The sequence below is a fragment of the Lagenorhynchus albirostris genome, chromosome 1 (assembly GCF_949774975.1).
Source record: "Lagenorhynchus albirostris chromosome 1, mLagAlb1.1, whole genome shotgun sequence".
Classification (NCBI taxonomy): Eukaryota; Metazoa; Chordata; class Mammalia; order Artiodactyla; family Delphinidae; genus Lagenorhynchus; species Lagenorhynchus albirostris.
The window spans coordinates 188,133,110-188,147,000 of NC_083095.1; the positions used below are offsets into that span (position 1 = coordinate 188,133,110).

A 13,891-nucleotide genomic window follows, 5' to 3' on the forward strand; every position below is an offset into this window, starting at 1 on the left:
AGAGCTGTGAGTTAAGTTTTATTGGGGCAAAATGAGGACTATAGCCCGGGAGACAGCATTTCAGGTAGCTCTGAGAAACTGCTTCAGAGAGGTAGGGGGAAGGTCAGGATATATGTGGTTTTAGTGAAGGGGGAGTGCATGCAGTCAAGCACATATTTTTTGCAGAAGGTTTCTGCTAATCTCATGATTCGCTAGTCACGAGGAGCAGATGTCAGCATGAAGGATTTTAGTGTTTTTTCTAGATATGAGGAGATGCAAGATTTGGGCTCATAAAATCATCTCCTGAAAATATCTAATTATCTGAGGACCTGTTCTGCCAGTTTTCTCCAGAGCACAGAGCACCTCATTTCTGATCTCCACCCTGAACTCCTTTCAGGAGGTGTTGAAGGTCAGCAGCCGCATGGGCTCATAATTTAATCCTTAGAGGTAGCTGGCAAGTGCCAATTTGTAGGTGACACAACTATTAAGTGTACAGTTGCACATGCAAACAGATCATTGCAGATTTGCCAACCAAATGGTGACTTCCATTAACAAGTTTCCATTTTGTTCTTAGAAGTGACCCTTCTGCAAGGACAAAATTAAGCCATTTACAAATGTGACAGACCAACCCATTGCATATGTGCCCCTAAAGAGTTTAAACATTATTAGGACACCCTACAAAAAGGCTTCTGAGGTTTTTTTCCTCATCATATTTCTTAGGAATAAGCATGGTTCTTCTTACCAAAGGCAAATACATACCTGACTCAGTGCACGATGGGTCTTAAGGTCCCTCTGAAAAGAAGATGGCACAAACCAGTTGTTAGTTGTGCTTCATTAATGGAGAAACATCTCATTTCTCTTGAAAGTTGGTGACGCCAAAAGCTACGGATTCCTGAGAGGGGAAAAATATTTGCATTGCAATTTTACCTTCATAAGAGATATCGCCAAGTGTCTTCAACAAATGAATGTTGAACTTCTATATTTGAATTGTACATTGTTAATAATGAAAGGCCTTTGAAGTTTTTAGTGTATTATATCAATAGAAGTATTGGACACTGAGATTTCTTTTTTAGCATGTACATTTATGAACCATAATGAAGGTAAATGTTGCAAAATCCAGTAATTGATCTTTAATGACACCAGCAAGGAAGCATTTTCAGAATACCAGTGGAAATGGACAGAGAAGTCTTTGTATGGCCTGGGAGTGTGAACCTTAGATGTACGAGAAGGAGAGACAGAATCTTAGTTTCAGAGGATATTTTAAAGACCACCCTTTTTTTGTGACAAGTCCTCCCTAGTATCTAATTACTACATGGTACATGATGTTAGTATTTATCCACTTTCCTTCCTGATGTGTTCTAGCTTCTCTGTGAACATTCATTTTAAAGCTTCAGTTTGACTAAGGATACAATTATCGGGATGGACTCAAGTGTAGAACATTTATTTACTATCACTTTCTAAAATGTTCAGAAATCCTAGTCAGCAGTTGACCATCATAACTACCTCTGAATTAGTTAATAGAACTTGCAAGGACAATTATCTGTAGAAAAATCACCGTCAATATGTGGACTTTGCACATCTCAGGGAATTTCTTTCCTGTGCCTGATTGAAAATTTAAAAAAAGAACTTAGTGGTATGTTAAAGAGTTGCATCTTAGTTCAAGATTATTTTCCAGAAGATTACAACACCTTGACTATCATATCTTGACATTCACTGATCTGACTTGAGGAACTTGCCAAGCATGGAGGTTAAAAGGGAAGGACTTTGTACTTCAAGGTTTCCGAATATCTGGAAGAAATCGAAAGAACATTTCTCCTAGTGCTATCTCTGGGCACGGCTGTTTTACTAACATTTCTCATCTTTTTTCTCTACATTTTGCTTCAATGTTAACACACTCTATCCATCATTTCACCCCTCTGGTCTTAGGTTATAAATCAACATCTGTAAAACTGTTCAATAACAGAATTTAATTGCCCTGGAGGAAAAGGGGTCTTTTCTCACTTGAAAGCCAGGGAAAAATGGTGGCATCTAACCTCTTGCTGGGCATTTTAAAAAGAAGAAAAGAACAATAAATGCTCTTGAAAATTAATTCAAATGGACCTTTATTTTCCTTCAAAATTTGCTGACTGAAATTATTTTAAAAATGTGAGTAGGACTTCCCTGGTGGCGCAGTGGTTAAGAATCCACCTGCCAATGCAGGGGACACGGGTTCAAGCACTGGTCCAGGAACATCCCACATGTTGTGGAGCAATGAAGCCTGTGTGCCACAACTACTGAGCCTGCGCTCTAGAGCCCGCAAGCCACAACTACTGAGCCTGAGTGCCTAGAGCCTGTGCTCCTCAACAAGAGAAGCCACCGCAACGAGAAGCTCACACACAATGAAGAGTAGCCCCCGCTCACTGCAACTAGAGAAAGCCCACATGCAGCAATGAAGACCCAATGCAGCCAAAAATAAATAAATAAAATATAAATAATTTTTTTTAAAATGTGGGTAGATTTGGAGCAAGTGAAATACTGTGATCAGATGTGGTCTGAGCCTTGGCATTTTATATTTGTATCTTTTGGAAAGACTTTCTGCAGAACTCTCTGGTATTTTGGTATGTACCCAAGAGATATTACGGTTCACATGTCATCCACAGAGGCATGTGAGGGCCAAGTATTGTCTCAAAAGCAAGCTTAGCTGGGTTTTCTTACCAAACCACATGGACATGGGAAGTTCAGACAGGCCATCCAAATTAAGATCAAAGCTTCCATATCAGGGTGAGAATCTCCTTAAAGTGTTTTGAAATGTTGATTTTCATTGTTTGTCTGTTTCTATAGGTGTACAAAGTTAGTCTGTTATAGCTTTTTTCCCAGTGCATATTGTCTGCCTTAAAAACAGAATCAGTAATGTGATGTCTTTTATGACAAAGGCAGTGTGATATCTGTATATTCTACTACGTATTTTTATCACATGCAATGGCTAGTTTATGCCTAATGGGACATTTTTAGTGTTTGCATTTTCTATTTTTTTCTAATTAGTTAGAAATGTATTGGCCATAATAGACAGAGGTGAATTTCAGATAGAAAGCTGGTCTTTGTAGGTGTTTGTATATCCTCTACAATAATGAGATGACCTGGCTCCTTGTCTTGGTTCTGACATCATGTCTGTGTGCCTTTGGATAAGTCATCATCCCCCTTGAGCCAGTGTTTCCTCATAACTGAAAGGAGTTAATAATTTTACCTCTTACAGGGTTATGAGGAGTAAACAGGAGAGGGGGAAAGATATAAGAAAGGGCATGATAAAATGGATGTAAATGAAAGCAAATGTCACATAAGACCTTCTGCCAGGGCATCCTGAAAGGCCTCAAGGGAAAGGTGAGCTGCTAGAAGGTACCCCTGAATGGATGGCACATTATGACAGAGCCAATTATTTTGATTAAAAAAAAAAAAGCAAGGGATACCATTTGCAGCAATATGGATGGACCTAGAGATTATCATACGAAGTGAAGTAAGCCAGACAAAGAAAGACAAATACCATATGATATGACTTATATATGGAATCTAAAAAAATAATACAAAGGAACTTATTTACGAAACAGAAAGAGACTCACAGATAGAGAAAACAAACTTACGGTTACCAACCGGGAAAGGGAGGTGGTGGGAGGGATAAATTAGGAGTTCGGGATTAACATGTACACACGACTATGTATAAAATAGATAATCAACAAGGCCTACTGCATAGCACAGGGAACTCTACTCAATATTTTGTAATAACCTATAAGGGAAAAGAATCTGAAAAGGTATATATATACCGGATGCTCCCATACAGGCATGAAAAACTACGTCAGCCTGTTCTCCACTGCCATAAATCTAAAGCCCTTGCATATTTTTTACGTTTGACCTTTCTCTTGCTAGGTAAAAGAACCCAGGAGTTCTCAATCAGAGGTGGTTTTTAGCCCCCACGGGACATTTGACAATGTCTGGAGACATTCTTGGTTGTCATGACTAGGGGCAGACGTACAACTGACGTCTAGTGGATAGAAATCAGGGATGCTGCTAAACATCCTTCAGTACACAGGAGAACTCCCACAACAAAGAATCCTCTAGCCCCAAACGTCAGCAGTGCCAAGGCGGAGTTCAGTCTCCAACCCATGTTGACCTGAGCCTGTGCTCCAATAGAAATGACTGTCATGAGAGAGAGATACTCACTCTGACCTTCTCAGGGTGAGGGATTCGAAAGAATGTGAGACAAACACAGTGAGGCATTTCACACAGATGCTTGAGTGAACGTTTCCCTCTAAATGGCGTACGGCATTTCACAAACATAAAGCGGTTGCCATTTCTCTCTCCGAGAATAAAATACAGCCTTAGGAGATGATGCCTTTATTGTTCCAAAGGTCAGGAAGACCTCGGTCATCATTTTGAAAAGAAACAAGTATGTGCTTCGTAATAGCCAGTGAATTTAGCAACTTCATAAACCCAACAGAACGATCAAAAATGATAACCTTTCATTTATTATCTATTGCACATTGAAGCATTTTCCAAAAATAAAAATAAGAGTTGGGTTTGCTTTCCGTTGATAGGTCTGTCATTTTAAGATTTCTGGTATCACTAAGATCCTTCTAACCAAATCAAATGGCTTAATTTATCTAATGTTTTAGAATTTTGGTAAGAGTAGGTATTAAACATTTTGTAACTGTTTGGGGAATTTGAAAGGTTATTAAGTTCTGAATAACAGAGTCTCTCATGTTTTCCCACCAAACTTTTCCCAGCAGTGAATATATCTGGATCTTATTCTGGTTTTTTATTCTTTTTTTAGCTTCCTGAAATGACTCATGTTCAAACACAGCGACCGTGGTTGATGTTTCTCCTGCAGAACTTTGGACTGACCCTAGGTTGGCTTTCCCTCTTACTCTTGGCTATATATGAACAAAATATTAAAATATAAGTTGAGTCTCAAAATCCTTCAAAAATCAATTTCAATGGCATCATTTTGTTTCTTTTGTTGTATTCTACAGTGATTTATAAATTAAATATTTTTATCTTAGGTGAAGTGTGTCTTTTAGTTCATTAACTTATTGATTTTATAATGCAATTTTGTTTCTATAGTGTATAAATGTCAGGTTGTACTTAATTGAATTTTTGTTGTTAGTTTCCAACACTGTGATGGAACTCACACCTTTTTAGTAACTCATACGCTCTAAATTAATTCTAGTAAACTTCCAAAAAATATTTTTTCCCTAGTAAAGGATGTTTGTTTGTAGTATTTGAAGTGGACAAACGTCTGTTGGGTTAAAATCTGCTGTAACTTCTTTGATGTCAATAATATATTTTTTGTGTGTATGTGAGATTATAAACCATAAGCAAACTAAATTACAAACAAATGTAATAAAGTCTTGTTTTAATGTGATGGTTTGTATTACCTTCTGTTACTGGATGTCAGATTCTGAATCAACGCTAAAAAAAAAAAAAAAAAATATAGAATAGTTCACCTGAAAGTGTGACCCACTGGCTAAGAAATGCTCATAAATGAGCAAACTTGGGAATTTTAAAGGCTACTGTGTCAGCACTCTTCTCTATAAGCAGCAAAGGAAATCTGTTCTCGGCAAAGAGAACTGGAAACAAAAGGTGAAATTCAAAAAATTTTAACATAAAACTTGAGTCGGGCAGTAGATGTAATGCGTAAAGTGTCACAGATTTAACAGAGTGTGTTGATGAGAATAATATTACTAAGTGAAACATATTTTTATGCTCTTTCTGAGGAAATATAGAACCCTAAACATTATTTAAGTAGGTAAGGTCATGAAATGTACAAGCAACATTCCTGATAACCTAGCAAAATCATTAAAATAGAAAATAACTCTGGCTTTAGTCATTTTTCTTGGAAAACAGATGCCTACTATTTTTCTTATTTTTTAATGAGATATCTTGACAAGGGAAAAAAGCCCATTTTACTGCCAGAATGACTCATGGCGCTGCATCAAATACATCTACTTCCTCACTTACCAGTAGAGAGTCTTTGCCACGTGCACCCAAACACAATCTTCTTCAACCTTTCTTTGATTTCAGAATGAGGGGGGTTTCTCCTTCAGTTGTCGTTAGAGCTTCATTTAAGGGAGTATCATGACGTAATGCAATAGTGCTCTGGCGTCGGCAGACATTAGGACCGATGGAGGGTGTTTCCCAGGGTAGACTGCTGGGCTTCATCCCTAGAGTTTCTGAGGCTGTACGTCTGCGGTGGGGCTTGATTTTGAACTGCTTGCAGGTGATGCTGAGACTGCTGGTTGGATGCCCCGCCCCCCGCCCGAGCTTCACTGGCGTGATGGAGACCAGACACACCTGGCGTCAGGAAAGAGCAGGCGCACGACTCTTGCCCCATTAAGTTGATTAACGCCCGACAAGCCTCACACTAGACCTGAGTTCCTAGGTTGAAGGCCCCTGCTCTTTCCACCTTGCCTGTGAGCGTCGGTTCGGCCGCGGGAGTTACCGGATGAAGAGTTCGCAGGTAGCACTTTCATTCATCTCTGCCTTGAAAGGTAAGCGGCCCCGACACGTAGAGCTTTGTCGTCCTTTTATTGGAGGATAATATGTCGCTGAACAAAACCGCTTTGTACAGGCCGACGTGGTGTGGAGGTTACGCAAAAGAAGCACCTGGAACCAACCGTGTTTGGGTTTCTATGAGCACGTTCTGATTTGGGCGTGAAGCCTTAACTTAAGCCAGTTTAGTTAGAAAAACTCTGATGGATGAGTTTGTTCCCAGTTCAAGTTTAGAGTAGTTTGGGGCTTGGCTAAATTAAACATCTTTTTTTTTTTTTTTTTTTTTTTTGCGGTACGCGGGCCTCTCACTGTTGTGGCCTCTCCCATTGCGGAGCACGGGCTCCGGACACGCAGGCTCAGCGGCCATGGCTCACGGGCCCAGCCGCTCCGCGGCATGTGGGATCTTCCCGGACCGGGACACGAACCCGTGTCCCCTGCATTGGCAGGCAGACTCTCAACCACTGCGCCGCCAGGGAAGCCCCTAAATTAAACATCTTGATGTGAGCTACTCTGTAACCTTCAAGTTAGAGTGGGTTTAATTTCTTTTTAAATTTTATTGAAGTCTAGTTGAGTTACAATGTTGTGTTAATTTCTGCTGCACAGCAAAGTGACTCAGTTACACATATATATCTTTTTCATATTCTTTTCCATGATGGTTTATCACAGGGTATTGAGTATAGTTCCGTGTGCTGTACAGTAGGACCTTGTTTACCCATCCTATAGACACTCGTTTGCATCTGCTCATCTAGAGTGGGTTTAATTTGACGTTGGATGAGGTGGTGCCGAGGATGTAGAGGGATTAACAGGTGTCAGCTGTCGGGAGGATTTGGAGAGACATTTTCAGTGAGTATTTTGCAACCCAACACCAGTGTGCTCTGGTTGTGAGCAAAGACCTGGCCATCAGAGGTCATCTGCAAGGGTCATCCTAAGCATAGGATGTAGTGGCTCCTGAGGGTACCTTTCTGGGTTGGCCATCCCTCCCCCCGTGCTACCTTATACCTGGCTCTGTGTTAATCCTTATCAGCAACCCGATAGCTTGAGCTGGACCTCCAGCCTCAAGCAATCTTAAAAATCGATAGAAATTCTCTTCTCCTCAAAATTGAGTGGCAATGATAAAAATAGTATGACGACTTTTTGCCTTCTAAATATGGACAGAGTCTAAACTTGGGGTGGCTGCCCATGGTCATCCTCTCAGTCATGTAAGTTATGTGTTACTCACTGAGCTTTGGGGTAAATGGTGTTTTCCTTGAAACCAGATTTCACAATAACGTTAAGAGTATTTCTGTTTAGTAGGCCTAAATTTAGGATTCCACTGTATTTCTACTCGCTGATTGATTTGTTTTTTAGTCACTGAACTAGAAATGCTCCCGGAGGGATAAAAACCAAGGAGCAGGTCATACAGAAATCTTATTTGAACATCCATCACCCACTGACAGGGCCCTCTTTAGGGAAAGGAGAATTGGTATCACGTTACTGTGAGGCAGAATTCAGGGCCTGGGAAGGCGGTTCCAATGCCACGTGCTGACCAGGACCAGGGTGTATATAAATATGGCCATAAATCACAGCCGTGATCACCCCTCCGCCACCCCTTCCAGAAGCCAGACTTCGGAGATGCGACTGCCTCTCTCTGTAAGACGCCCCTCTCAGGATACTGCACCTTTTTTTTTTTTTTTTTTTTTTTTTTGCGGTACGGTGTTGTGGTCTCTCCCGTTGCGGAGCACAGGCTCAGGACGCGCAGGCTCAGCGGCCATGGCTCACGGGCCCAGCCGCTCCGCGGCTGTGGGATCTTCCCAGCCCGGGCCACGAACCCATGTTCCCTGCATCGGCAGGCGGACTCTCAACCACTGCGCCAGCAGGCGAGCCCGATACTGCACTTGGACAACTTCCTTTCCTCTTCGAAGCTGGAGGGGAAGGGTTGGATTGTGACGATGCTGGTTGCTAGGGTAGACTGGACCAATCATGTTGGGGCTCTTGTGTGCATTAAGAATTCAGGCGCTAAACTGGAATCCCAGCAATGCCACTTAATAAACTTAGAACTTCTTTGAGCAATTTTTATTTCTGTAAAATAGGGCTAAAAATAGACCCTGCCTTGTGAGATTGTGGTGGGGTCGGTATGAGATGCTTACTGTTCCTGAAGCACAGTGCCTGGAGAACACTGAAGGCTCGATAAATATTAAATCAACATCGTCATCACCATCATCATCATCAGTATCCCGTTCTTTTATCACATTTTCACAGTTTACCTCTCGGGGCTGTACCTCGGCTCATGGAAATGTCTTTCCTTGGTAGGGAATGGAGATCAAACCTTTTTATGTCTTTACAATCTTCTACTCAAGCCTCCAAACCAGTCACTCAAATATTTCCTTACTGTTTTTTCACCTTGACTCACTTCCAGAGCCGGAGAGATGGTGGGGGGCCCTCTGGTTGACCCCAGTCTGCCATCTCCTCTGGGAAGCCTCCCTCCAAGTGTCATAATGCTTACACCCAGCGTGAGCCCCTCTCTCTTATTCTTTATCTTATTTATTTATTCTTGTTGCCCAGAGGCACTCACTTTATTTTAAACTTTTTATTTTATATGGAGCATAGTTGATTAACACTGTTGTGTTAGTTTCAGGTGTACAGCAAAGTGATTCAGTTATACATATACATGTATCCATTCTTTTTCAAATTTTTTTCTCATTTAGTTGTTACATAACATGGAGCAGAGTTCTCTGTGCTATGCAGCAGGTCCTTGTTGTTTTCTGTCTTATATATAGTAGTATGTATATGTCAGTCCCGAACTCCCTAACTATAAGCAAAACCTATTATGTTCCACCTGATCACACTTCTAAGGATCTGGAGGTTGAATAAGGGAAGCTGATGGAGAGGAACCTGTCTGAGGTCATGGCTATGGTCACAACTTGATTTCAATTCAGAGCCCAAAGGAGTTCAGCCCACTGCCCCTGTTGCCAATGTACCTGTTGCACCTGCTGCTGAGGGAATGCGACCAGCTCTGAAGAGTCCAGGGTCCATGAGGCGTCACCCTCGGGAGTGCTGGCTTGTTCAAACAGGGCAGGTGCCCTCCAGCTGGAGGTACACATAGCTGCCCTGGACAGCGGGGGCACCATGGACAGCGGCGCCAACTCGCCCAGTGGATGTTCCTACCTGCCCTGGCGCCCATGTGTGTGGGGCAATGAGCCCCCCATGGTCAAGCTTTTACCTCCATAGGTGCATCTCAAAACCCACTGGAAATCATAGGAAGTTTGAGAAGCCAAAGAGAGTTTTCCAAATCCAAAGTGATCTAACCCCATGTGAAGGGCCTGTGAAATGTACTTGCACACCTGCCCTCCCCCTACCACAACATTCATGTCTCAGAGACAGACTTTATCATACGGACCTTCCCCCCACCTCCCAGCCCATCCCCCCCACCACTGCTTAACCCGCTTTGCAAAGCCTCTTGCTTCTCAGAGGCTTGCTTTCTTTGTATGATAAATCCCTCCATCTCCCTAGTCATATTGACCAGTATAAAAAGAGGAAGATCTTCCTCTTCCCCTGCCCACAGAGACAGGTGCTGCCAGCTGGGACCCGCCCAGGCTCTCACCAATTCCCACCCCTACCCTTGACTTTACACAAAATTTTGGAAAGTATCCAGGATTTCTGGTTTATGGATTAGTTTTGTTTCACAATCTCAGCATTTCCCTTAAATAGCTATGCAGAGTGCCCCTAGACTCAGCCCACAGCATCCCAGCATGCTGGTGCAAGAACCAACCTCAGAGATTTAATTCAACTCTTTGATTTTATAATGGTGATGTAATAGCAAATCTTTTTATAGTGCTTACGAGGTGCCAGATACTATTAAAGGTGCTTTATAAGATTCATTTAATTCTCTTAAGAAGCCTGGAAGTATAGGCGAAACACTCTTTTCATCCCCCCTTTTACAGATGAAGAAACTGAGGCCCAGAGGGGTCAGTTAACTTGCCCAAGGTTCAGAGCTAAGGCAGGCTGGCTCCAGCATCTGTGACCTCAATCCCTGCAACACACAGCCTCTATAGAGAAGAAGTTGAGGTTTGGAGAGTCTAAATGACAGCCCAAGCTCTTACCTCCGTAAAGGCGTTGACCAAGGACTCAGCTCAAGATCTCAGATTTCTGGTCCAGCAATCTTAACAATTTTTACCATCCTCTCTGGTCCCAGTCAACCCTTCTCCTCTCTAAGGTCTCAGTCATTTAAGGTGGCTTTGCTTATTCTTGTTCATGTTAATTTCTTCCCATGAGGATCTACAGTCTATGCAGCATGGTTTTTTTTTTTTAATGGAAGTTATGATTTTCATACAACTTAACATCATTTAACAAATGAATTCTTTAAGTTCTAAAATTCCAAAAGGTTTCTAGGCTTAAGGATTTTTTTGTTAAAATATAATTGATATATTACATTATTAGTTTCTGGTGTACAACAGAATGATTCAATGTTTGTGCATATTGCTAAACAATCCGCCACAACAGGTCGAGTTAGCATCCATCACCACAGTAGTTACAACTCCTTTATTTCTTGTGATGAGAAATTTTAGGATCTACTCTCTTAGCAAGTTTCAAGCACACAAGACAGTATTATTAACTATAGTCACCATGCTGTACTACGTCCCATAACTTATTTATTTTATAACTAAACGTTTGACACCCTTTGCCTATTTTGCCCACCCCTTACCCCCCGCCTCTGGCAACCACTAATCTGTTCTCTGTATCTATGAGCTCATTGTTTTTGTTTTGGTTTTTAGATTTCACATATAAATGAGATCATATGGTACTTATATTTCTCTGTCTGACCTCTTTCATTTAGTGTACTGCCCTCAAAGTCGGTCCATTTTATTGCAAATGGCAATATTTCATTCTTTTTTATGGCTGAATATATTTCATTGTACATAGGTATATATGCCTCCATATTTTTGGTATTGTAAACCAAAATATATTTTGGTTGCCTCCATATCTTTGGTATTGTAAACAGGGCTGCAGCGAACATGAGTGCAGAGATATCTTTTTTAAAAAAATAATTTATTTATTTTGGCTGCGTTGGGTCTTTGTTGCTGCATGCGGGCTTTCTCTAGTTGCATCAGAGGGGGCTACTCTTTGTTGCAGTGTATGGGCTTCTCATTGCGGTGGCTTCTCTTGTTGTGGAGCACAGGCTCTAGGCACGCGGGCTTCAGTAGACGTGGCACGCGAGCTCAGTAGTTGTGGCTCATGGGGTGTAGAGCGCAGGCTCAGCAGTTGTGGTGCACAGGCTTAGTTGCTCTGCGGCATCTTTCCGGACCAGGGCTCGAACATGTGTCCCCTGAGGCGGATTCTTAACCACTGTGCCACCAGGGATGTCCCTAGACATCTTTTTAAGTTAGTGTTTTTGTTGCCTTCAGATAAATACCAGAAGTGGAATCTTGGATCATATGGTAGTGATGTTTGAAGAATCTCCATACTGTTTTCCACAGTGACTGTACCAATTGACCTTCCAGCCAGCAGTGCACAATGATTCCCTTTTCTCCACATTCTCACCAACACTTGTCATTTTTAAAAAATAATAGCCATTCTAACAGATGTAAGGTGATATCTCATTATGGTTTTGATTTGCATTTCCCTGATAAATAGTGATATTGAGCACCTTTTCATATACCTGTTGGCCATCTATATGTCTTCTTTGGGAAAATGTCTAATCATATCCTTTATTAGATATATGATTTGCAAATATTTTCTCTCATTTGGCAGGTTCACTTTCATTTTGTTGATAGTTTCCTTTGCTGTGCAGAAGCTTTTTAGTTTGATGTAGTTCCACTTGTTTATTTTTGCTTTTGTTGCCTTTGCTTTTTGTGTCAAATCCAAAAAATCATCACTAAGACTGATGCCAAAGAGCTTATTGCCTACGTTTTCTTCTAGGAGTTTTATGGTTTCAGGGCTTACATTCAAGTTTTTAATCCATTTTGAGTTAATTTTTGTGTATTTTGTAAGATAGTGGTCCAGTTTCATTCTTTTACATGTGGTGGTCCAGTTTTCCCAGACTGTTTATTCAAGAGACTGTCCTTTCCCCATTGTATATTCTTGGCTTTTTTATCATAAATTAATTGACCCTATATGCATGGGTTTACTTCTGGGCTCTCTATTCTGTTCCTTTGATCTATGTGTCTGTTTTTATTCCAATACCATACTGTTTTGATTACTACAGCTTTGTAAAGTAGTTTGGAATCAGGAAGTGTGATGCCTCTAGCTTTATTCTTTCTCACAATTGCTTTAGCTATTCAGGGTCTTTTGTGGATCTATAGAAATTTTAGGACTGTTCCTTCTATTTCTGGGGAAAAATGCCATTGGAATTTTGATAGAGATTGCATTGGATCTGTAGATTGTTTTGGGTAGTATGGACATTGTAACAATATTAATTCTTCTAATCCATGACCATGGAGTATTTTTCCATTTATTTATATCTTCAGTTTCTTTCATCAATGTTTTATAGTTATCAGTGTACAAGTCTTTCACCTCCTTGGTTATATTTATCCCTAAATATTTTAGTCTTTTTAATGCTGTTGTAAATGGGATTGCTTTCTTAAGTTCTCTTTCTGATAGCTTGTTGTTAGTATATAGAAATGCAACTGATTTTTGTATGCTGATTTTATGTCCTGCAATTGTACTTAATCCACTTTTTAGTTCTAACAGTCTTCAGGGTGTTCTCTTTGTAGTCTCATGTCATCTGCAAATAGTGGCAGTTTAAATTCTTCCTTTCTGATTTGGATACCTTTTCTTCCTTCCTCCCTCCCTCCCTTCCCGTCTTTATTCCTTCCCTTTTTTTTTTTTTTTTTTTTTTTTGCCTAATTTCTCTGGCTAGGACTCCAATATTATGTTGAATAAAGTGATAAGTGTAGGCATCCTTGTCTTGTTCCTAATATTAGAGGAAAAGCTTTTAGCTTTTTCACCATTGAATATAATGTTAGTTTTGAGCTTGTCATATATGGCCTGAATTGTGTTTAGGTATGTTTCCTCTACACCCACTTTGTTGAGAGATTTTATTTTAAAAAATGGTTGTTAAATTTTGTCAAGTGCTTTTTCTGAATCTGAATCTGTTGGGATGATCGTGTGGTTTTTATTCTTTGTTTTGTTAATGTGGTGTATCACATTGATTGATCTGTGGTTGTTTAACCATCCTTGGATCCCTGGAATTAATCCCACTTGATGCTGGTGTATGATCTTTTAATGAATTGTGGAATTTGGCTTGCTAATATTTTGTTGAAGATTCTTGTACATGTTCATCAGGGATACTGGCCTGTAATTTTCTTTTCTTGTGGCATCCTTTTCTGGCTTTCATATCAGAGTAATGTTCGTCTTGAGAAAAAAGTTTGTTCCCTCCTCTTCTATTTTTTGGAAGAGTTTGAGGAGTGGTATTAAT

At 40.6% G+C, this 13,891-nt stretch overlaps 1 protein-coding gene across 3 annotated transcripts in view; it reads left to right on the top strand.

The window, feature by feature from the left end:
* The window catches only part of SLC39A12 (solute carrier family 39 member 12), a 67,604-nt gene extending 62,590 nt beyond the window's left edge, over positions 1-5,014 (top strand). For all 3 annotated transcript variants that reach the window (XM_060121751.1, XM_060121760.1, XM_060121764.1), the window contains one exon: positions 4,781-5,014. In XM_060121751.1, coding sequence (XP_059977734.1) covers positions 4,781-4,909 — 129 coding nt within the window. In that variant the 3' untranslated portion in view covers positions 4,910-5,014. The remainder of the gene's footprint in view (positions 1-4,780) is intronic.
* The last annotated feature ends 8,877 nt before the right edge of the window (positions 5,015-13,891 follow it).